Genomic DNA, 22,423 nt, shown 5'->3' with positions numbered 1-22,423 from the left:
TGCCCAGGGAGTGGCAGGGAGGGCCCATCTTAGGTCCTAGGGTGTCCATTGGTTCTGCCAGGTCTAACCCAGGTGCCCAAGAAGCAGGTCCTCTGAGGGCCCCAAGACCACCCATAGTGGCCCTAGAGAAGGTGGCTCTCCCATCCCCCTTGAGCCTTAACTTGGCAGATTTCTTGGATTCCGTGACTGACACAGACCCTCCTTTCCCAGCAGCCAGCCCTGAGCAGGGCCCATGGACTCGCCCTGTCCATTCCTCTCCTTGACCAGGCAAACCATCTTGAAGTTGCTAGAGCAAGTTTCTTCCTCACCCACTGGGAGAGGCCAGGGTCTGTCCTTCCCTCAGACCCCGCCCCCCACCGCCCCCCTCTCTTCTCAGGTGATTTTGGTGGCATACCTCTTCCTTTCTATCCTAAGGCCACCAAGCCCCCTCCCACTTTTTTCTTTTTCTTTTTTTTGGCCATAGACAAGAAAGAAAAAGGAAAAGAGCCTAAAGGCATATTCTCCTTTGTGTAAAATTAATATATGATATTCAAGGGTATGTAAATGTAATTTTAACCAGCTTTCTTGGGCCTTCGTGAGGAGGCCGCTGTCGTGGTCAGAAATCTAAATAGCATATGGCATATAGTAGGTGGTCAATAAAAGAAAACTCATCCTGCCCTCCTCTCTCCCCCCATCTTTCCTTTCTCAAGGGTCCTGAGGGCACTTGGGCTTCCCAAAGCAGAGAGGCCTGTTGGGGGCAGATGCCCACCTGCCCTCCCACCACCCCTGCATGTCTGGGCTTCTCCTCCCAGAACAAAGCCCTCCTGCAGGGGAGGGCAGGTGGGACCTGAGGGGCTGTCCTGAGGGCTACTGAGGGACTCAAGGTAAAAAATCCACCTTGAGCCAAGCAAGTCTTCAGTGTCTCAGAGGGGATCCTTCCCAGGCCTCTTTTTTTTTTTTTTTTTTTGAGGCGGAGTCTCAGAGTCTTGCTGTGACACCCAGGCTGGAGTGCAGTGGTGTGATCTCAGCTCACTGTAACCTCTGCCTCCCAGGTTCAGGTTCAAGCGATTCTCCTGCCTCAGCCTCCCGAGTATCTGGGATTACAGACTGCACCATCATATCCAGCTTTTTTTTCTTTTTCTTTTTTTTTTTGAGACAGAGTCTCACTCTGTTGCCTAGGCAGGAGTGCAGTAGCTGATCTCGGCTCACTGCAACCTCTGCCTCCGGGGTTCAAGCGATTCTCCTGCCTCAGCCTGCCGAGTAGCTAGGACTACAGGCACGTGCCACCACACCCGAGTGATTTTTGTATTTTAAGTAGAGACGGGGTCTCACCATTTTGGCCAGGCTGGTCTCAAACTCTTTATCTCAGGTGATCCTCCTGCCTCCGTCCCCCAAAGTGCTGGAGTTACAGATATGAGCCACTGCGTCCGGCCAGGCCGTCTTTTCAATTAGGACCAAGGAACACGGCCTGAAAAAATGATTTGTTTTAGTGCCCCGACCCCACGAGGGACAGCGGGACTGAGACCCCCATCAGGCCACTGACCGGGGGAGCCAGGACAGCTTGGTGGTCACACCCCAGAGATCTGGGTGCAGCGCGGGAAGGCTGGGTCCCTTCTAGGATCTCTGGGCCACTAGTGCCGATGTGGGGACAGTGCCTGAAGCCCCAGCCTCACTGACTGGGGACCGGAAAAAGACTTCCACCTCCCCACCCCTGGCATCTACTTTGATTAATGGGGGTTGTGCCCAAAGAGATGCTATTGAGCATCTAACACTATTGTCACTTTTCTGGCCACTTTTCCACATCAAACTCATTCTTTTGGTCAAGTGGGAATAGAAATCAGGGAAACTTGTGGGGAAAGTCGTTTTGAGTAAACGGATTCAAAAGCGCTCGACAGCCCCTCGGCGGCTCCACGCCGAATAACTCCACCGCGGTCGGCAGGTTTCGAAGCAGAAGCCGGGTCTCCACCAGCTGCAAAAACCGGCTGAGTGGGCGGCTCCGTACGGGCGACGACCCGGTGCTGGCGCCGCATTTCGCTCCTCAACCTCCAGGTGGCGCTGGCGGGGGCGAAGCGCAGATTTGTATAAGGAGGCGGAACTTCAGAAATGCTGACTGTTGATTGGCTGGGTTCAATCTCGCTTTCTTTTCTCCCCTTCCTGGCAGAGCTAGGAAGGCGGCCCAGTCCCGCTGCCTGAGCTACGCAAGAGGAAACGTGTGTGTGGGAGGGGGACAGAGGGGACGGGGTTGGCTCACTTGACACAGAAAGAGAACATTTGTGGCATGGCCCCTGGGTGTGTTCACTCCTCAAGAACAATCCTGATTTCCTGGTTTTTCTTTTTTAATAAAGGCGATTTGTTAAGTGTATAATTAACTGTGTCTTCCATTTACCATTCCTTTATAAGACACCTCATAAATTTACACACCAGGAAAAATCCTTGGTGGGACCTGTTGATAATAAAGACATCGTTTATTTACAAAAGAACGAAGGTGAGGACCTCCTAGACCTCCCTTTTTCATTCTCTTGGCCTCTGAATGTTGTGTGCGTGTTACCAATATAACTATCTGTGGCTGTATTTTATTTGCACATCTAACAACTGATTGTTAAGCTTCCGCTATCTGGCAGGCATTGGGTGGGGTTTCTCTGAGTCAAGAGTGAGGAAAAAAAGAGGGGGAGCTCGTGAACAGGTAGGACAGGCGGCAGACAGGATCCAGGCTGTGCACGGGGAACACTTAAGAACTCTGCCATGGGCACCGAAGGAGAAGTGGAGCCACAGGGAGAGGAGCGGGGAATTTAGAGGAAGTGGGGCCCGAGGGCAGCGAAGCAGAGCCGCTAGCTCAAAAAGCGCAGTGCTGAAGTCACATTGATGTCACTGCAGCAGCCCAGAGGAGCTAAGGAGAGGTGAGATGTTGGGGGTTTCCCTAGGGCAGCTGGAGTGGGCCCCTGGCCTTTTGTCCGGTTGGTGGGGAGGAAAGCATGGGCGAGTGTAACTTCCAGAATATTTCCCTCTTGCTCCGGATAGAAAGCCATCTCTGGGGCCAGGCGCGGTGGCTCACGACTATAGTTTTAGCACTTTGGGAGGGTGAGGCAGGTGGATCACGAGGTCAGGAGTTCAAGACCAGCCTGGCCAACATGATGAAACCCCGTTTCTACTCAAAATATAAAAATTAGCTGGGTATGGTGGCAGGCGCCTGTAATCCCAGCTACTCGGGAGGCTGAGGCAGGAGAACGGCTTGAATCCGGGAGGCAGAGGTTGTGGTGAGCAGAGATCACACCACTCCACTCCAGCCTGGGCGAAAGAGTAAGACTCTGTCGCAAAAAAAAAAAAAAAAAAGAAAAAAGAAAAAAGAAAAGAAAAGAAATATTTGCGGCCGAGACCGGTGGCTCAAGCCTGTAATCCCAGCACTTTGGGAGGCCGGGACGGGCGGATCACGAGGTCAGGAGTTTGAGACCATCCTGGCTAACACGGTGAAACCCCGTCTCTACTAAAAAATACAAAAAGCTAGCGGGCGAGGTGGCTGGCGCCTGTAGTCCCAGCTACTCGGGAGGCTGAGGCAGGAGAATGGCGTAAACCCGGGAGGCGGAGCTTGCAGTGAGCTGAGATCCGGCCACTGCACTCCAGCCCAGGTGACAGAGCAAGACTCCGTCTCAAAAAAAAAAAAAAAAGAAAGAAATATTTGCTAAGTAAATAAGGGAAGCAGATGCTTCTTGATAGGTCGAGAAATCTCCGTCTAAGAGCCTGCATAGAGCCCAGTATCTCTGGCAAAGTACAAATTGTTTGGAGAGGGCTCTCTTTAGTGTAGGAGAAAGTAGCCCCTTTGCCCCAGGAGAAAATTGTGACATTGTGACAAAACCTTGGTGTTTCAAGGACTTGAAAATACTGCCCACCCACTGAGGGGGCAAGCAAGTTGTGACTGTGTGTTTACCTGGTGGTGAGAGTGAGGTCTGCGAGGTGGTCCTCCCCATCCTGTCCTGGTCCTTACCTGCCATTCCAAGACCAGCCTCCACCCCAGAAGCAGATTTTCCCATGACTTGAGGGTTACAGTCTGGGCTGAGATTTGGCTCAGGGCTCTGGACTCCAGCCCTCAACCTCTTTAAGTGGCCCTTTACTTGTCTGGGCAGGGGAGGCAAATCAGTGCCCCAAGCCTGAGCACCCTTGCCAGACCTGGGGAGATCCTCAGCCACCTGGCACCAGGCATGGGGCTTGGGCCCTGGCAGCACCAGATTCCCTCATCCCCATCACTGTAGCCTCTTGCCTATGAGTCCAGGTAGGGTCTGGCCAGTGCGGCGTGGTGTGGCTTGACTCACAGCGCCCAGTGGGTGGTGCAGACACTAGCGCCAGAGGAAGAAAGGAAAGCAACCATTATTACTCATTTACTATGTCCTCAGCCCTGCTCTGGGCGTCTTACACGTTTTAATATAATCCTTAGAACAACTAAATAGGTTGGAATTACCTTCATTTTATAGATGCAGAGAATAAGGCAGTGACCTGAGGTCACACTCTAGAAAGGAGCAGCGTCAGGATTCAAATGAAGGTGTGCCTGCCCTCCAGAACCCATGCTTTTCCACTGAACCCTATGGCTGCCCAGGAAGGCATGAGTCCCCAGGGATCCCAGGAACCCTCAGGGACCTCCCTGAGAAGCAGGGCCCCAGCCGGGCCTCCGAGAGAGGGAGGATGAGACAACTCCAGAGAAGAAGGCAAAGCCCTCGCTGGTGAGACCCTTGGGAGCAAAGATGAGGACAGAAGGAGGAGACTTAGCACGGGGCCAGCAGGGTGCAGATTTGCAGGAAGAGGAAAGGGAGAAGATTGAAAAGGGCAAACTGAGGCAGGAGGTGACAGATTTAGAACAGGTCTAGGGAGATCATGGAGGAAGCCTGGGGCAGCTGGAGGCGCCCCAGCAGGACTGGATGATTTAGGGACCAAGGTTGGAGCAGAGGGCAGGAGTCACACATGTAAATGCTCCCAGGAACTGGGCAGGCCACGTCAATGGGCAGGTGAGCTGAGGGTGGAGCACGGACAGAGCTGAGCAGGAGACAAGCAGGACGTGGAAGTTGGAGCAGGGTTGGGAGCCCTTAGACAATGGCCAGAGGCTGGGGCACAGGTGCTCAGTCTTTTCCAGGCAGCTGGGTGGGCAGCGGGCACACCAGATGATCATGGGTCTGGACCCACACCTCAGCTCCCCTCTTAGCGACTGTGCAAGCTTTCCATCCCCAAGTTTTCTCTACAAATGGACACTCTCCGCATTGCCTTAAAACACGTATTCATTAACCACACTAAAAAGCAGTCTTTTCCCCATCCCAGGGCCAGTCTGCACAATCATTAGGTTCTAACGTAAGCTTCATTTCCAGGCCAGCACACCCTCCGGGTCACAATACATTAGTCATTTGCCATTCAGAATTGGCACCCATTGTATGCCAGAACAGTCTCTTAGCTCCTTCTCCCAGGTTTCAGGCTGGTAGGAACTGGCACCCACCGTGTGCCCAGCACCCTGTCTTCTAGCTCCTGCTCCCATGTGTCAGGTTGGTCGGAACTGACACCCACGGTGTGCCCCGCACCATGTCTTCCAGCTTCTCTCCCATGTTTCAAGTTGGTGGGAAGCTTTCAAGTTTCAAGTGTTTGGGAGAAAGTTTATACCTCATTTGGGTGTTCCCAGTGGGAATACCCTCAGCGGTAACTGGCACAGAGTGAAATATTGCTTCCTGTGGGTCATGGGGATTGGACTGCCTCCCACCTAGCCAGGAAGTGCCTCCAGGCAGGAGCAGACTCTTCTAGAGGCATGAGACAGGCCCGCTCCTTTGCATAAGAACTTGTTCAGGATGCTTTAGCTTTGGGCTGGGGTGGGGTGGGTGGTGCGTCATTCAGGAAGACAGGTGGATTTTTTTAAAGCAATAAAATAGTACTATTATTTTTAAACTTTTTCGGACACTATCCTAGCATTTCATATGTGTTGATTAACAGGCAGAAATGTATTATGTATTACCTGCATTATCTCTCTATAGATTTAGTAAATCATTTGTGTGTTAGGTATTTGTCCACAAGCACTCATTTTAGTCACCAGGGATCTTGGAGAATACAGTATTCGCAGATTTTGAGAGACCTGAAGGTGTATGTCACTATCCCTGACTTCAGGGACCTTACAGTTGGTTCAGGAAGATAAGAAGAGCACATGTTAAAAAGTGCAGAGGAGCCAGATGCGGAGGCTCAACTGTAATCCCAGCACTTTGGGAGGCCAAGGTGGGCCCAAGAGTTTGAGACAAGCCCCTTGCTTGAGCTCAGCCTGGGCAATATGGCAAAACCCTGTCCCTATTTAAAAAAAAAAAAAAAGGCTGGGTGCGGTCCCTCAGGCCTGTAACCCTAGCACTTTGGGAGTCCAAGGCAGGTAGATCATGAGGTCAGGAGCTCAAGACCAGCCTGGCCAATATGGTGAAACCACATCTCTACTAAAAATATAAAAATTAGCTGGGCATGGTGGCGCACACCTGCAGTCCCAGCTACTCGGGAGGCTGAGGCAGAAGAATCGCTAAAACCCAGGAGGCAGGGGTTGTAGTCAGCCAAGATTGTGCCACTGCACTCTAGCCTGGGCTGGATGTCAAAAAATAAAATCCATCTCTTGGAATCCTGATTTTGGACTCCATCTCAAAAACAAACAAACAAATAACAAAAAGCTAGCCAGGCATGGTGGCATTTGCTTACAGTCCCAGTTATTAATAGTTGGGAGGCTGAGATGGAAAGATTGCTTGAGTCTGGGAAGTCAAGGCTGCAGTGACCCGTGGTCACGGCACTGCACTTGAGGCTGGGTGACAGAGCAAGACACTGTCTCAAAAGAAAAGGAAAAAAAAAACCCAAAACTCTTGGGTTCAAGGCCCTGTGTGACTGGGCTGGATGGGTGCTAATTTCATGACTCTGCCCTTGTTGAAGGGGCTTCTCTCTACTCTGCCTCAGTTCCTTGCTTCTCTAAAACTTCTCCTTTCCTACTTATAGCCCTGGGCCATCCTGGACAGGCATTGGCAGGCTCACCATCACTGTGGGACGGCCCAGGGTCATGTCTGCCAGGAATAACAGCACTTGAGAATTACCTATGCAAATTTTGCACTGACCAGTGATGAGCAAAATAATGTAACCCACATGTAGATTGGGGGTGTGGGGCTTTTGCCACTGGAGTTCCCCCGGCCTTGATGGTGGGAGCAGAGGCACAGTGACAGCAGACATTGGAAGCAGATGGCGGGGGCCTAGGGAACCGTCTCTGACTTGGCAGTGATGTCCCTCTCTGGCTGTTCTGTCCTAAAACCCTGTGGCTTTGCATAGAAGCCACAAGGTAAAAGGGGATGGAATAATTGTGTGGACATTTTCCCACAAACCTGTGCTCCCCAGAAATTCAGTTGTCTTTTTTTTTTTTTGAGATGGCGTCTCACTCTGTAGCCCAGGCTGGAGAGAAATGGCACGATCTCGGCTTGCTGCAACCTCTGCCTCCTGGGTTCAAGTGATTCTCCTGCCTCAGCCTCCCGAGTAGCTGGGATTACAGGTGCTCGCCACCTCACCTGGCTAATTTGTGTATTTTTAGTAGAGATGGGGTTTCGCCATGTTGGCCAGGTTGGTCTCGAACTCCTGACCTCAGGTGATCCACCCACCTCAGCCTCCCAAAGTGCTGGGATTACAGGCATGAGCCACCGTGCCCAGACTGCCCTTGTAACTTTTAAGGTAAATCTGTGAAGAGATGTATTTATTTGCACTGTATGTGTTTCAGGTTGAGTTGATTTTGTTTTAACACATTGATTCAAAATAAGGTGGACCCTTTGGAAAATCAGCTTGCTGAAGCCATTTATTCAGCTCAGCGCGAGGGGTTTAATTGAAAACAGCTGAGGCACACTGACATCACCACACGCCTCCAGACTGAAACGGACCTCAGAGAGGAGGCGCGCTGGCTCAGAGGAGGGAAAGCCAGGCTTCAAAAGTCAGAGCCAGTGAAGTTTTATCCGAGGAGGAAGGTTTTGCTGCAAAAATAGTTCCTTTAGTATGTTTTTAAAAAACAAAGAAGCAAGAGGAGCTGACCAGGCATATTTAAGAGCTTACAAGAGTAGGGAACAGTGAAGAACTCACTGGAACTCTGAAAGCAGCCTTGGATAGGCTGTGATGAGCAAGTGAATGGACGTCATGAGACAGTATGGTTTCTGTTATTTCCTAATTTGCTGCCATTTTATTTATTTATGGTTGGACTCTTCTTCCCTTAGCACTCTTCTGTCCCCTATATTTGGTGATGAATAATTGCTTTGTGCAATTGTTCTGCAGCCTCCTACCTTGGGCTGCAGAGACAACATCTAATGCACAGCTGGGATCCAGGACCTCGTGCTCCTGGTGTGGATGGCAAATGAAGAACTGTTTGTCATTTTCATGCAACTTGTACTTATTTGTCCCACTAATTTTGCAAGGAACTTAAAAGAAGCAGAGAGAGGAGGAGGACGCCCTCTGTTTGGTCACATTAGTGCAGATCTGTCATTGGAAGACCTGCTTCTGGGAGGATGAATATCCCATGTGGAGGGGCCCTACCATCAGGTGGTCAGGAAACCTTGGTTACCAGGCCAAAAGCATTGTCGTCAGTGCCAGAGGATGCTTGGTGAGGTGACTTAGGCAGGGAGGGTGGGGTGAAGGCTCAATTGGCCTAAGGCCAGGATATGAAGTGAGTGATGTAGCATTTTTCCAGGGGAAAGTGTCCTTACACACCCCATTCAAAGGTTTAATATGATTCTAAGCAGTAGGAGCAGTTCCTCTGGTGACAGAGGAGGCCTGGAAGGGGCAACACAGCCTGCAGGGACCTCGCCACTCCCTCCCCATGTGGCCCTGGGCCATCTGATTTGCCTGGCTTCGGCTTCTTGAGCTGTCCTGATGGTTCCTTCACACTTGAACAGTCTATGACTCTCTGACAAGCCTGAACCCTTAAGTGGCAGTGGGAATGTCACAGCCTCTTAGTGGGGCTAAAGATTCCATTTCTGTTGATTCCCCTGTACAGAGTCTGGGGTGGGTGTTGGTGGAGCCTGGTGAGTCTCTTTAGTGAGAGGCCTGGCCAGGGAGGAATGTGACAGGTGGGGTGGGTGATCCTTCAGAGGAGTGGGGCCCCCAAAGACCTTCCAGTCCTGCTCTGCAGAGCCAGGGTGCAAGATGACAGGCCCCAGGATGTTTTAAGGTGAAAAAATAGCAGATCTGGGTGATTATTTCTCCATTGTGGTTTTCAAAATGGGCAAACCAGGTTCCCATTAAGCCAACTGACTCAACACTGCACTTCTTTCCCTGAGCCACTCCCTGCTCTCTCCCTCAAAATCTTCTTTGAAATCTTGCTGCCATTCCATCACATTAGCAAGTTGACACCATGGTGATGACTAAACTCCGATTTTTAAATCTTGCGCAAATTGCTATCTAAGGGGTCTGCGGAGTCATGCCCTACAAATCAGAAATTCTCATCAGATGGGTTTTATTTAACCCTGTATATTGTAACTTACTTTCCAGCCTGACTCTGGCTGGCATAACATTATGAGACAAGGAAGAAAATAAAAATATTTTACCCCAAAACATGTTTCTTTGCCATATATTGAAATGGCGCTGCATAAAGCTGTTTTTTTGTGTGTGTGTGGAGGAAAAATTTGCATCTGTAAAGAATCTCTATTATAGAAGCTGGATCTTTTTCTTCCTGACCCTCCCAATCCTAAAGAGATTAACTAAGATCTGAATAGGAAACTTTTGTCATCTATTGTCTCTAAGAGCAGCCACTATTAGACTTCAAAAGAACTTTTCCCACAGTCTTTACCTTAACCTGAACATTCCCTTTCTATGAATCCCAGGTGTTTAGACAAACTCAACCAATTGTCAACCAGAAAATGTTTAAATTCACCTATAGCCTGGAACCACCGCCCCTCCCACCCGCCACCTTTGAGTTGCCCCACCTTTCTGGACCAAACCAGGGAATTTCTTTTTTTTTTTTTTGAGACGGTGTCTGGCTCTGTCGCCCAGGCTGGAGTGCGGTGGCCGGATCTCAGCTCACTGCAAGCTCCGCCTTCCAGGTTCACGCCATTCTCCTGCCTCCGCCTCCCAAGTAGCTGGGACTACAGGCGCCCGCCTCGTTGCCCGGCTAGTTTTTTGTATTCTTTTTTTTTTTTTGAGGCGGAGTCTCGCTCTGTCGCCCGGGCTGGAGTGCAGTGGCCGGATCTCAGCTCACTGCAAGCTCCGCCTCCCGGGTTTACGCCATTCTCCTGCCTCAGCCTCCCGAGTAGCTGGGACTACAGGCGCCCGCCACCTCGCCCGGCTAGTTTTTTTCTATTTTTTTAGTAGAGACGAGGTTTCACCGTGTCAGCCAGGATGGTCTCGATCTCCTGACCTCGTGATCCGCCCGTCTCGGCCTCCCAAAGTGCTGGGATTACAGGCTTGAGCCACCGCGCCCGGCCGTTTTTTGTATTCTTTAGTAGAGACGGGGTTTCACCGTATTAGCCAGGATGGTCTCGATCTCCTGACCTTGTGATCTGCCCGTCTCGGCCTCCCAAAGTGCTGGGATTACAGGCTTGAGCCACCGCGCCCGGCCAACCAGGGAATTTCTTAAATGTAAATGTCTCTTGCCTCTCTAAAATGTATAGAACCAAGCTGTGCCCTGACCACCTCGGGCACATGTTCTCAGGACTTTCTGAGGCTGTGTCATGGGTCATAGCCACTCATATTTGGCTCAGAATCTTCAAATATTTTACAGAGCTCGACTCTTTTCGTCGACAGTGGGAAGTGATGGAGCATCAGAGCCCAACAGACAGACAGGGTTTCTCCTTTCTAACTACGTGAGGACGCCCGACCTCTCCAGGCCCTGTTCACGTGGGAACCGATAACATCATGTCACAGTTTTGCTGAGCAGATGACACTAAGATCACATAGGTGAGCACACCTGGCACACAGTAGGTACTTCACATGCCCTTGTTCCCTTCCCTTTACAACCAAGACCTCTTGAAGAAACCCACCTGGATCTGGTCACCAGTGACTCAGAAGCCCAACGTGCATGCACCTTACAGAACAGCCACACGCTATCCTGTGTGTCACGATCTCGCTATACTTTCGGTTCTAGTGTTTTCCTTTATTCACTCCCTCCTAGGTGTCTTTAAGCAACTCTGCTCTCTGGTTTCCCCAGGCAGAGCTCCATTTTCTCGGTACCTCTCCACAGTGTCTGGATGGTGCTCTCTAGGCCCTGGGGGCTGGGGCTGGCTGTGGTTTCTGAGCTTGGAAGATCCCCCAGACCCCTGCTGGAAGTGAGTTCCTGCCTTGGGTGTGCCTGAGTGTACTGAGTTAAAAGGCAGTTTTTTTTTTTTTTTTTTTTTTTTTTTTTTTTTTTGCGGGGAACTGTGTGTGCACAACACAGCGAGGGAGTAACCTAGTCCAGGGAGCCGTTGCCCTTTAACACAGCACGCGGAGGAATAAAGACCCAGGCTCTATCATAAAATGGGGGCAGGTAAAGAGCAGTTAGGCGAGGGGGGCGTGGGCCGTCAGGGTAGGGGCCTCAGTAAACAGAGTGTTGAACAAGGGCCTCTCCTAGCTCCACCTTCGCGTTAAACCCCACGGTTTGTAGTTCCGCTCCAGAGGCCTCCCAATGACCCCAATCTCATTCCTCTCGACTCAACAGTGATGGCGGAAGGCAGGAAGATAAGCTGGACTCCTTGAAGCCGACACCCACCAGGGAAATTCCATCACCCGCCTTGGGCACTGTAGACCGGGCTGGGGTAAGGGTGGGATGTGGGGAGAAGGGCGGGGCTGGGGAGATAAGAGCCTTCTGGGGTGGAGGAGGCAGCCAGTGAGGCCAGGGACTGCGCGTGGGGCAGGGGGTGGGCTAGGGGGCAGGATCCCAGCGGAAGGCCATCTGCAGCCCTGGCCCTGGCTAATGGGATATCCTGGTGGAAAGCAAGTGGGGATCTAATTAGGGTAAAATCCAGGGCTAATGAGCTGTGGAAACAACGGGACAAAGGAACGATTCCCACAAGCCCAGGATGTGACTCGGAGAGTCCACCTCAACTCGGCCTCCTTCCCAGCTTTTCTACCCCAGGGCCCTTCCTGGCTTCCTTCCTCCGCCTTCCTGGCCTCAGACCTGCCGTGTGGCCACCGTATCCCAGTGTCCATGGCTCCCCCTCAGCTCCAGCTCTGCCTCTCTTCCCATCCCTTTCGTTGTCTTTCCCTCTCCTTGCCCCTGGTTCTTCAGCCCACGTGTCCCTGGCGTCACCCTGCTGTTCTCGGTATGCCTCGTTTCTTTGTTCTCCTCCTCTGGGAGTGGGAAGAGCTAGGCTCTGGGCTCCCGGGGTAGGCTGGGTGGCAAAGGGTGAACCCGGAATGGTTGCCTAGGCAATGAGGAAAGTAGGACAAACACCAACCAGCAATCAGGAGAAAAGAGAAGCCCACGGAGGAGGGGACTGCGTCCCGGCCCAGCCTGGAGACTTCCTTGCTAACCCTCAGCCCCACTGTCCCCATCCTGGCTCATCCGGAGGAGCTGGTCCAGAAGGAAGCTCGAGCCTCTCTGCAGGAGCTCCCGCCTGGCTCCCTCACTGCCGACATTTGCGCAAGGCCCTTGAGCCAGAGCGATTCCTGGGCGGCCTGCCTCCTCGCTGAGTGGCCTCTTTCTCAGCAGGCCCAGGGCATATTCCTTCTTCCAAAAGACCAGCCCATCAGGGCAGCCCTAAGAGGGCACATGAGCAAGGCCAAGGAGGGCAGGGTCCTCACCAGGGCAGCTCCCTGCTGTTTCTGGCTGGGAAGCAGAGGACATGCTGCTTCTTGCCGGCACCCATGGCCAATAGGTTTTGTAGAGAAGGAAGGAGGAGCCATGGGGCCTCCTCTGATGGAAAGGAAAGGAAGAGGCTTGGGATTGGGAGGAGCTGTGGGGAGGACTCCCAGATGCTTCAGACTTGGGGCCCAGGCTGAACCTCCTCAGTGAGGGCCATGGGTGCCTGGCACAGGAGGCATTTCCAGGCAGGGAGGGAAAGAGACAAAGTGACTAAGGTTTTGGGACATACCACAGTGGTGGAGACAGCGTGGCTCACACGCTGAGGCCTGAACAAAAAGCCTGATGGGTACAGGTGCCCTTCAGGCTGGAAGGCAGGGGGCAGGGCGGCCAGCTGCCCCAGTCCTGAGTCAGGCGCTGAGCCAGAGGCCTTGCTTTCCAGCGCTCCAGCACAGGCTACTCTCCTGGGGAGAACAGCAGCACCTGTGGCCTGCACCGTCCAAGCCAGGGGCCCCGCCAGGGTGTGCCCACAGCCACGCTTGTGCTCTGAGGACTCTCTGTGCCCCTCACCAAAATGGGGTGAGATTATCTGCTTGTGCCACTACCCCTGGCTTCAGGCCTATGAACTCTGCCTGGGAGTGTGACCATTGCTGAAGGCCAAGCTTCGGACAGGTGTTTCTGCCACCTGATTGAGGACTTCCTGGGGCTGGCCGAGGCCATCGCTGACTGCGTGGTAACAGACTCTTTCCTAGCCAGCAGTGACCTGGGTCCCAGGGGGCTGTGAGGTCTCTCTATGTTCGCCATGACTCCTGAACTCAAGGACACACCCCTAGGTTCCTCAGGTCCCACACTTCCCAGTCTCCCCTCCACCCATGAGCCCAAAGACCTATCCTTTTCAGCACCTAGAACAGACTCTGAGTAGGGACCACAGCCTTTTCCTCCCCTAGGTGGCCTCACTTTGCACCCACTGTCCTGAATCTGGTGTGTTCATAGGGCAGGCGGTTCCTCCAATCCCACCCTTCAGTGTACAGTTGTGAACCAAGACCAGATTCCAACCTTAAGCTCTAAGACCCTGGAGCCAGTGAGGCCTGAAGGCCTGAGGAAGAGGCTTCGTGCCCAGCACACGGTGCCCGTGAAGAATCTTCCTGAATAAACAACAATTTCACCTCTAGCCTGTGAGTCCCTTCTGAATCTCCACCTTTATCAATGACAGGCTCCATTTAGTTCAGAAATATGAGGATGGCTACCTGGTGTTTGTGTCTTCAACACCTGCCTCCCACCTCCATTCCCAGCAAGTTCTAGTTCTCATGACTTCCCTTAGAGATTTTAAATTTTCCAGGCCGGGCGTGGTGGCTCAAGCCTGTAATCCCAGCACTTTGGGAGGCCGAGACGGGCGGATCACAAGGTCAGGAGATCGAGACCATCCTGGCTAACATGGTGAAACCCCCGTCTCTACTAAAAAATACAAAAAACTAGCCGGGCGAGGTGGCGGGCGCCTGTAGTCCCAGCTCCTCGGGAGGCTGAGGCAGGAGAATGGCGGGAACCCGGGAGGCGGAGCTTACAGTGAGCTGAGATCCGGCCACTGCACTCCAGCCTGGGCGACAGAGCAAGACTCCGTCTCAAAAAAAAAAAAAAAAAAAAAAATTTCCACGTGAAAGCACTCACAATCCATTCAAACTGTCACAGAACTAGTAGACTCATATTGCTTTCTGGAACTGGTGAAAGGATTTGACGCCCATTTCTTTTATGCCATGGTCCTACTCCAGCTGTCCACCCTTGGAAGTAGGAGGCAGAGGGAAGATGGAGCCAGTGTCTTCCACTTGTTTGCAGACATGCGTGTGCAGGAGGCAGGAGAGACTCCAAGCTCGCTACCTACAGAGTCCTGGCTTCCCAAGCGAGGTTAAGTGCAGAGAAGGCATCAGAGTCCCTGGGATCTGCTACTTTAACTGGGGAGGCCTGTAACATCGAATTACTAGGTTCTCTAGTAATCATTTTCCCTCTGAAAAGAATAACGCCCATGGGAGACAGAGCTTCCGGGAGGCTGAAGCAGCCCATCTGGGCCTGGATGTTGTTTCATGTGGAAGATGGTATTTGCATCCTGGGGAAAACATCTTGGTGTCGAGGCTCTGGCTGCGGGGGTTAGGTGCTTGCAACATCCCCTCTCCCCTGACATCCCTCCTGAGCCAGGCAGGCCTTCAGCACCCCTACCACTGAGACTCTAGACTGAGAAGTAACCCCCTCAGTCACTGGGCCTCCATGATGTTGGTCTTCTGTAACTTACAGGCCTTGCCTCAGTGCTGCCCCCCTTCATGTCTGGGAGAGTCTTTATTGATTGCCGGGGACCAAAACCAACTTAGACTAAGGATCCTAGTTCCAGCACATATCCCCAGGGCCCTTTCTTCCTTTAAAATAGGTGGCTGACTCTGGCCTTTCTTCACTGACAGGCAATGTCTTCCTGCACTGCTTTTGTTTTCTTCATCTAAGTGTCGTCCCATGAATCTCACAGGGTGGTCTTTGGACCAACAGCACCACCATCACCTGCAAGCTTGTTAAGTGCAAATTCTCTGGTTCTACCCAAGACATGCTGAATCAGAGACTCTGGAGGCATGGCCGTGCTATCTGTATTTTAACAAGCCCTCCAGGGGATTCACGGGCATGCTGAAGTCTGAGAACCACTGGTGCAATATATTACCTAGGAGCCCTGAGAAGGACATTTCATTTAGTTTTCTGATCCACACAAGGAGAACCCGTCCAGGCACATGAGGCTTGCGGCTACAGAGAGTGTCTTCCCAAGGAAGGCGGGCTACTGACCTCCCACATGTCCAGCATGTAACCCATCAGCTGACCCCTGGCAGTGCAGAGGCCAGAGGCCAGACTGGGAATCCACCGAATGCCTCTTCATGAGCTCTTTTCTTCCAGAAGGTACAGCAGGAATTCAGATGGCTGTAGGCATTGCCATAGCAACTGCACCCCTCCAAAACGCTTATGGGCTGCAGGAGCACAGTAAGCAGCGCGAAGAGGGGCGCGTCTGCCAGTGGATGAAGCCTCACCAGCAGATGAGAGGGGCCACGAAGGGAAGAGGAGGCTCAGGGTGGCTGGGACTTATGGACAAGAACTTGGTGGAGCTGTTGCTTCCTCAAGACCCGCGATGTATTAGGTAGCCCTCCAGGGGTCCTCCGGCACAGAAAAACAGCGCCAGCCCAGGCTATGGTGCTACACGGCAGCCTGGCTCACCCAGGAGTCAGTGATGCCGCAGTCTCTCAAAAGACCGTCTACCGGCCGGGCGCGGTGGCTCAAGCCTGTAATCCCAGCACTTTGGGAGGCCGAGACGGGCGGATCACGAGGTCAGGAGATCGAGACCATCCTGGCTAACACGGTGAAACCCCGTCTCCACTAAAAAAATACAAAAAATTAGCCGGGCGAGATGGCGGGCGCCTGTAGTCCCAGCTACTCGGGAGGCTGAGGCGAGAGAATGGCGTAAAAACCCAGGAGGCGGAGCTTGCAGTGAGCTGAGATCCGGCCACTGCACTCCAGCCTGGGCGACAGAGCGAGACTCCGTCTCAAAAAAAAAAAAAAAAAAAAAAAAAAAGACCGTCTACCTAGGTTAAATTAGGCTGCTCAGTGGTCCCAGAGCAATTAAGACGGAAGTGCCCATCTTCCGTGATGACCACCTGTGTTCCTCGCCAGGATTGAGGAAAGGGACCCAGTTCCAAACGTCTGACAGGGATGTGGGTCCTAAAGCAGATGCCAACAGTCATGAGGGAGCTCGGGGCTTAGGTAATGGCAGATATTCTAGCTCTACAAGACATCAACCGTAGCAAGAACCGGCATCAGCAGAGTGCACCCAGTACCTGAGTGCTGGCCTCAGAGCTGACGACACAGAGTCAGTAGGGGCTTGGGCAGAAGAGAGGGCCCCATGCCCTTGGAAACAGGGATCCCTGCTTGCCTGGAAGGCCAGAGGGGCCACGGTGAGCGGAACCCCGTGGAAAGTTCGGGGGGACACAGTGCCAACCAATGGGAAGATGAGCTATGGGGGAGAAGAGAGAGAGAGGAAAGGATGGAAGGAGTGAATATCCACCCCTTCTATTTTACCCTGACTGGGCCTTGGCAGGCTTCCCTGGGACTCCATCCGTGCGCGGCCAGGAGTTGATCCCACCGGCTCTGCACAGACCTCCTCAAAGCCAAGGTCAGGGGTCTGCAGAGGTGGGTGGGGGATTCCAGGGAGCCAGCTGTGGGGCTTCTCCCTTCATTACAGTCACTGCTCTTTATAAATATTTATAGCAGTTCTTCTGCTAAAAATAACATCCTGGAGCCCAGGGAGGAGGAAAAAATAAATGAAAATCACCGGGAACGGGACGTGATCACGTGTACCCGAGCCCAATGTACCCCTAAGGCGAAAGGCTGCGAGCAGCGCCCCCGGCGGCGCGCCCCCTGGCGGCCACGGAGTCCACGGCGCAGAGAGTCCCTTCCGCCCTCTGCCAGGCGGCCAGCCCGGCTGCGGCGCGCGGCGCGATCTCCGCCCCTCCCTCCCGGGTTCCAGGCGGCGGCATCACACTGGGCGGGCGGAAGCCTAACCAGTGTGAGGCTATTTTTAGCACCGTGGCCAGGGTGTGAATGTCTACAGAGCCAAGCAAGGCCTGACGCTTTCTTTGCACGCTAGAAGAAACCTGTTGGTTTTTAAAGGTCAAAGATAAGGAAACTTGTGCCCCCACGTTTGGGAACACCCCACGTGCTGGCCAGACGCCAGGCAGAGTTCCATCAGGTCACAAACACACAAGAGCTTGGTGCTTTTTCTTTTCTCTTTTCAACCTCCAGGTAAATTCCTGATGCGGAGATGAGACCATGCCCTGAGGGGAGTGATGAAGGTGCTAGTACATGCAGGGCTGTGCAGGGGGAGGCCCACCAGCTGTGTCACGCAGCCCCTCCCCGCTTCCCACCGGCTCTGGATCCCCTCTCCCTGGCGGGTGGAGTGACGTCTGGCAGCCTGCAAGCCTGGTCCAGGTGTGCGGTGGAAAGATGGAGAGGAATGTGCCTCTGGGGGAAGACCTTGCCTTCGCCATGTCGGCGCCAGCTTGCTCCTCGTCCTCTGTGCCTGCGCAAGACACTCACCGTTAGTCACGGGCACTGCTGAGGGTTCAGGACAAAAGCTGCTAACATCTACTGTGAACAGGAGGCCCTGCGGGGAGGAGCGGCTAGGATGCTGGGCGCCTTTCAAGCGTTGAGCTGAGGGGTGGTACCTAGGGTCCTCTGCCATCATTCCTAAGGGTCAGGAAGTGTTTCCGTGGAAGAACTGGGTTCACAATGCAAGGTTTGGAATGGGGTGCTTTCTTGGGCAGAACTGTGGCCCAGGAGAAGGGCAGGGAGGACTGAGGTGTGCCAATGAATACTAAGAAGAAAGGGAGGAAGCCTCAGCCCCAGGCAATCAGAGCGCAGGCCTGGGCATCCATGGAACCGCGGCGCCCAAGTTTACTGCTTTTCGTTTAACTCCCGACTGTTGGTGTTTCTCATCACCCCTGATGTGGGTCAGAGAGGGCAGGATTAGGAGGCAGAAAAACCGGCTCCAATTCTGCTTCTGGCATAGAGCTTCTGGTGTGGGGCTTTGGTTTCCTCCATGTGCAACAAGGCGGTGGGGGCACATGGCTCTGCCACGTTTCCTTGCACCCCAGTTCCTTCTGCCCGGGGGAGAGGGGCTCTGGCAGGCTCCTGCAGGGCGAGTCAGTTCCTGATTTCCCTCCTCGGCTGCCACGGCCTAGGCTTGCTTGGGAAAGGGCCTTGCCTGAATGCGCACAGTGAGTTCAGGGAGAAGCGTCTCTCCAAGCCCCTGGGGCACTGTGATTTCCAGGGCAGCGAGAGAATGCGCGTGGCCCAGGTGCTGCCCACCTCTCAGCTTGCACAATCCAGAGTCAGCGCAGGCTGAGACTGCAGGGGCCCCGGGGGAACAGACAGAGCCCTTCAATGGCCTGGCGCAGTTGGGCAGAGAGGGCTGAGAGGGCCAGAAACTATTCCAGGATGACAAGACTTGGGAAGGTGTGAAAAAAACCCTTTTCTGGATTGTGGGGCTAGGGCCCTGGCTTTTTCACCTGAGGAAGATGCCTAATTTTTAAATATAAGAAGTGGGGGAAGGGGGAGGAAAGGCAAGATTTTAACGTGGAAAAGTCTGATATCTTGGCGCTGGGACTAGAAAGAGTTAAGGTGTTGAGCTGGAAAATGGGAATGATGAATTCCTAAAGGCAATGAGCATCTGCCACTGGGGCAGTCTGTACTTTTCTGCACTGCTTCTTCAGGAAGTGAGAAGGTGCAGCTTGGCCGGGCACCATGGGTAGCGGCTTGGTCAGCCCTGTATGTAGTGTGATCCTGCATGAGTCACGTCTGTGGGTTAGGGACTGTGACTCGGTGCAGTGCTGGGTGACAGAATCCAGGGACGCACTGGCTGTGGTTTGGATCCCAGGAAGGAAGTGGGCAGTGGCTGTGGTAAAGGAGCATGGGAGGCAGTGCTCCCCAGGGAGGTGGCCTTGCTCAGCATGCCCTGTTTCAACCAACGGCGTTGGGTCTGCCAATGCCATCCCAACACAGAGGACACAGGCCATACCCAAGGACTAGGCATGCAGACAGTGCCGTGCAAGACAGGACACGGCCTAGAAATAGGGCAAGGAGGGCACATGGCCAGGGTGGGCAAAGGGAAGGGACAGTCAGGCTCTTGCATCTTCACCTGTTAGGACTGTCCTGGCTTGGGACCTGTGACTGCAGAAAGGGAAGGGAAGGGAAGATGTTGAGGAAGGAGGGAGGGGCCGTGGGGAGGCAGAGGACTCTTTGTACTCACCTGAGCTTCCTCTGTGTCCGGCTCCTCTGCTAACCTGTGGCAGCACGGGCAGAAACCACACACTGAGGTCACGGCCAGGTCTTCTCATGCCCCAGACTATGCTTCCTTGAACCACCCACCCCAGGGGCTTCCTTGCTTCTCCCGTTACTCGTATGTTGACTTTTCCCACCCAGGTATGACAGCAGGGTAGAGTCATACTTTCTACTACCACAGCCAACCCAAGGCAGCCATGGAGACAGATACTTCTCAGAAGGAGAATCACATCTCCTTCTGGAATCAAATGGAATCAATGGAATCCACTGGAATCAAATGGAATCAAATCTCCTTAAACCCAGGAAGCAGTTACATGAGGGGGCAAAGCCCACCCAGCTCTGCAAGTTCCCCAAGGGACTGCACCTTGGGTGAGGGCAGTCCCCCTCCTGCAGATGGTCTGCTTTGAAAAGCCATGCGCTTGCTCACCCGGGGCTCGAGCACTGCCTGGCCCCTCCAGAGCCTGTTCTGTTCTCTGAGGGCCACTGCTGTCCAGCCTTGCACCAGGGCTCTTTATGGATGCAAACTAGATTTACAGCCCCCACACCGGGATGGCAGGGTCTGGGAGGGGAGATTCTGAAGGACACAGGAGCATAACATGAGGCTTTGGAGGGTGGAGAAGATGTACTATGGGGGAAGGTGTCAGTCTGTGCTTCTTCTATGTGTCTTGGTTACACTTCTCTGAGAAGATGCATAGGAGGAAGCATACCCCAATGGAGCAGAAGCGTTCCCCAGGATGCAGCCAGCCAGCCAGTGAGGGCGAACAGGGAGAGGCTTGAGGTAGGGGTGAATATGGCAGGGAAGTTCAGCTTGGTCCAGATTCTTCAAAAGTCCTATTTGACTCTCACAGTTTCCCTATCGAGCAGACTATTTGCCTGACAGTGCTGACCAAATTCTGTTTACATTATGTCAGCATGGTTTCAACCCCAAAGAAGCAAATATACTCTCTCTCTCTATAGTTGACAGTTACAGATCTCTGGTGTCCAGGTGACTGCAGTTAGTTCTAGGTCTGTAAAATTTCAGGCCTAGCTCATGGCAGAGAATCAGGAGGTCCACCCACAAAAACACTTAAGTCTTATAAAAATGCCTATGTATCAGCTACATTATAGTTTCAGGGACATATCATGGGACCTATATAATGTGGAGAGTCAAACATAAAAAACTCTACCATCTCTCACCCCAACTATTAACACTCTTGGCCTTAGGGATGACACCAGAAAGTCACATAAAATTCAGGCATTCCCACAAAAAGATTTCACATAGACATACAGACATTCTGGTATATGCATTGAAAGACAGACAAGGAGCTCTAAGGGCAAGAGGCACAGAAATAAGAGATGAAGACAGGGCAGTGCAGGTATAAAGACAGCGCCCTGGGGCCTGGAGTGCCGGGCAAGGGAAACCCAGTCTGACGCAGACAGGGCAGTGTAGGTGCAAAGACAACGCCCTGGGGCCTGGAGGGTCAGGCAAGGGAAACCCAGTCTGATGAGGACAGGGCAGTGCAGGTGCAGAGACAGCACCCTGGGGCCTGGAGGGTCAGGCAAGGGAAACCCAGTCTGATGAGGACAGGGCAGTGCAGGTGCAGCACGAGACAGCACCCTGGGGCCTGGAGGGCTGGGCAAGGGAAACCCGGTCTGATTCCCATGTGAGGCACGGCCCACACTCAGAATGGAACCAGGATAAGGGCTGGAGTTCGTGGCCAGGGCAAGGCCTCAGTGGCTGGGGCAGAGTCCTAGGTTTGCTTTGGGGGAGTGAAAGGGACTGAGGAGAGGCCATGGGAAAAAGCTACTGGGGAAGGGAGGGGCAAGTAAAGGGAGGCCAGAGATGCAGCTGTTACATCTTCAGCCAGGAACATTCCACATGAATGCTGGGATTTGGTTAGCGTGTGTGTGTGTGTGTGCATGTGTTTGCAGCATGTGTTTACACCAGTGTAAATTTATCTCTGTGTATCTCTTCACCTCTTGCCCTCCTGCCTCCTTTCTTATGTGTGTGCAGAAGTCAACTATTTCTACATTTCTATGAAGCATTCCTAGATGTCTGAAACACTACTCTCTCTAATGTGACCTTTTATTTTTATTTTTTAGAGATAAGACTTTGCCCTGTCACCCAGGCTGGAATGCAGTGGCATGACTATGGCTCACTGCAGCCTTACACACCTGGGCTGAAGCAATCCTGCCTCTGGCTCCCAAGCAGCTGGGACTACAGGTGTGCACTACCACATCTGGCTAACTACTTTTTTTTGTAGAGATGGAGTCTTGCTATGTTGCCTACGCTGGTTTCGAACTCCTGGCATCACGTGACCCCCCCGCCTCAGCCTCCCAAAGTGCTGGGATTACAGGTGTGAGCCACCATGGCCAGCCTAGTCTGACCTTTTGGCGTCCATGCCACATACGTCGTTCTCATCAACTCAGTAGTGCCGCTGTCCACTTCCTCCCAGGCCTAGCTCAGACTCACTCGATGATTTCAGAATCTGCAGAATGTTCTTCCTCTTCTCCCAGTTTCTTCCTCAGCAATTTCAGTTCCTTGCTGACAAATTCCTTGCCCCCTGAGACTCCAAAGACCTCTCTCTCTTAGCCACACCAGCCCCTATGGGCCAAGAACACTCCAGACCTGCTGTCCCATAGGTCTCCCTTTCTTGTCACAGCTTCCTTACCTGTAGCTCCCACTTGACTTACATCCTTCCTTAAATAAGACCACTCCACTTCCCTTAGTCTACCAGTTCTGCTCAGACTAAAGCATGGGTATTGGAGTTAAACTCAGGCTGTGCCATTTATCACCTGACAGGTTCTTTCACTCCGCCGAGCCTTGTTCAGAATTCCTCCCTGGGAGGGCTGCTGCTGGCTCCTCCTCATCTTTCTCCTCAACCTTTACCT

The 22,423-nt window shown here is 52.9% G+C and overlaps 1 protein-coding gene and 1 long non-coding RNA gene across 28 annotated transcripts in view; one reads left to right on the top strand and one right to left on the bottom strand.

Moving 5' to 3' along the window:
* Positions 1 to 2,168: 2,168 nt before the first annotated feature.
* Positions 2,169 to 15,971, top strand: LOC117062619. Of its 3 annotated transcripts, XR_004428462.1 has the most exons (4): positions 2,169 to 2,876; positions 10,703 to 11,246; positions 11,618 to 11,714; positions 15,145 to 15,971. It is a non-coding gene; the product is annotated as an uncharacterized LOC117062619 (long non-coding RNA). The 3 variants fall into 3 exon arrangements; XR_004428461.1 differs by having other exon boundaries at positions 10,726 to 11,714; XR_004428460.1 differs by having other exon boundaries at positions 10,703 to 11,714.
* A 1,510-nt stretch (positions 15,972 to 17,481) lies between these two features.
* Positions 17,482 to 22,423, bottom strand: part of DTNB (dystrobrevin beta) — a 309,281-nt gene continuing 304,339 nt past the window's right edge. For 14 of the 25 annotated variants that reach the window (XR_004428453.1, XR_004428456.1, XM_033176356.1 and 11 more), the window contains 2 exons: positions 19,521 to 19,554; positions 17,482 to 17,792 (listed from right to left, as the gene is read on the bottom strand). Coding sequence is in view for 19 of the 25 variants with exons in the window: in XM_033176356.1 (XP_033032247.1) it covers positions 19,550 to 19,554 (5 nt within the window). In the remaining 6 variants the exon portion in view is untranslated. Of the gene's footprint in view, positions 19,555 to 22,423 lie in introns of all 25 variants that reach the window. The other 11 variants (XR_004428457.1, XM_033176362.1, XM_033176364.1 and 8 more) reach the window with 3 other exon arrangements.

Source organism: Trachypithecus francoisi, unplaced genomic scaffold, assembly GCF_009764315.1.
Source record: "Trachypithecus francoisi isolate TF-2019V2 unplaced genomic scaffold, Tfra_2.0 Lachesis_group17, whole genome shotgun sequence".
NCBI classification, from domain to species: domain Eukaryota; kingdom Metazoa; phylum Chordata; class Mammalia; order Primates; family Cercopithecidae; genus Trachypithecus; species Trachypithecus francoisi.
This window is presented reverse-complemented; position numbering and strand designations above follow the sequence as displayed.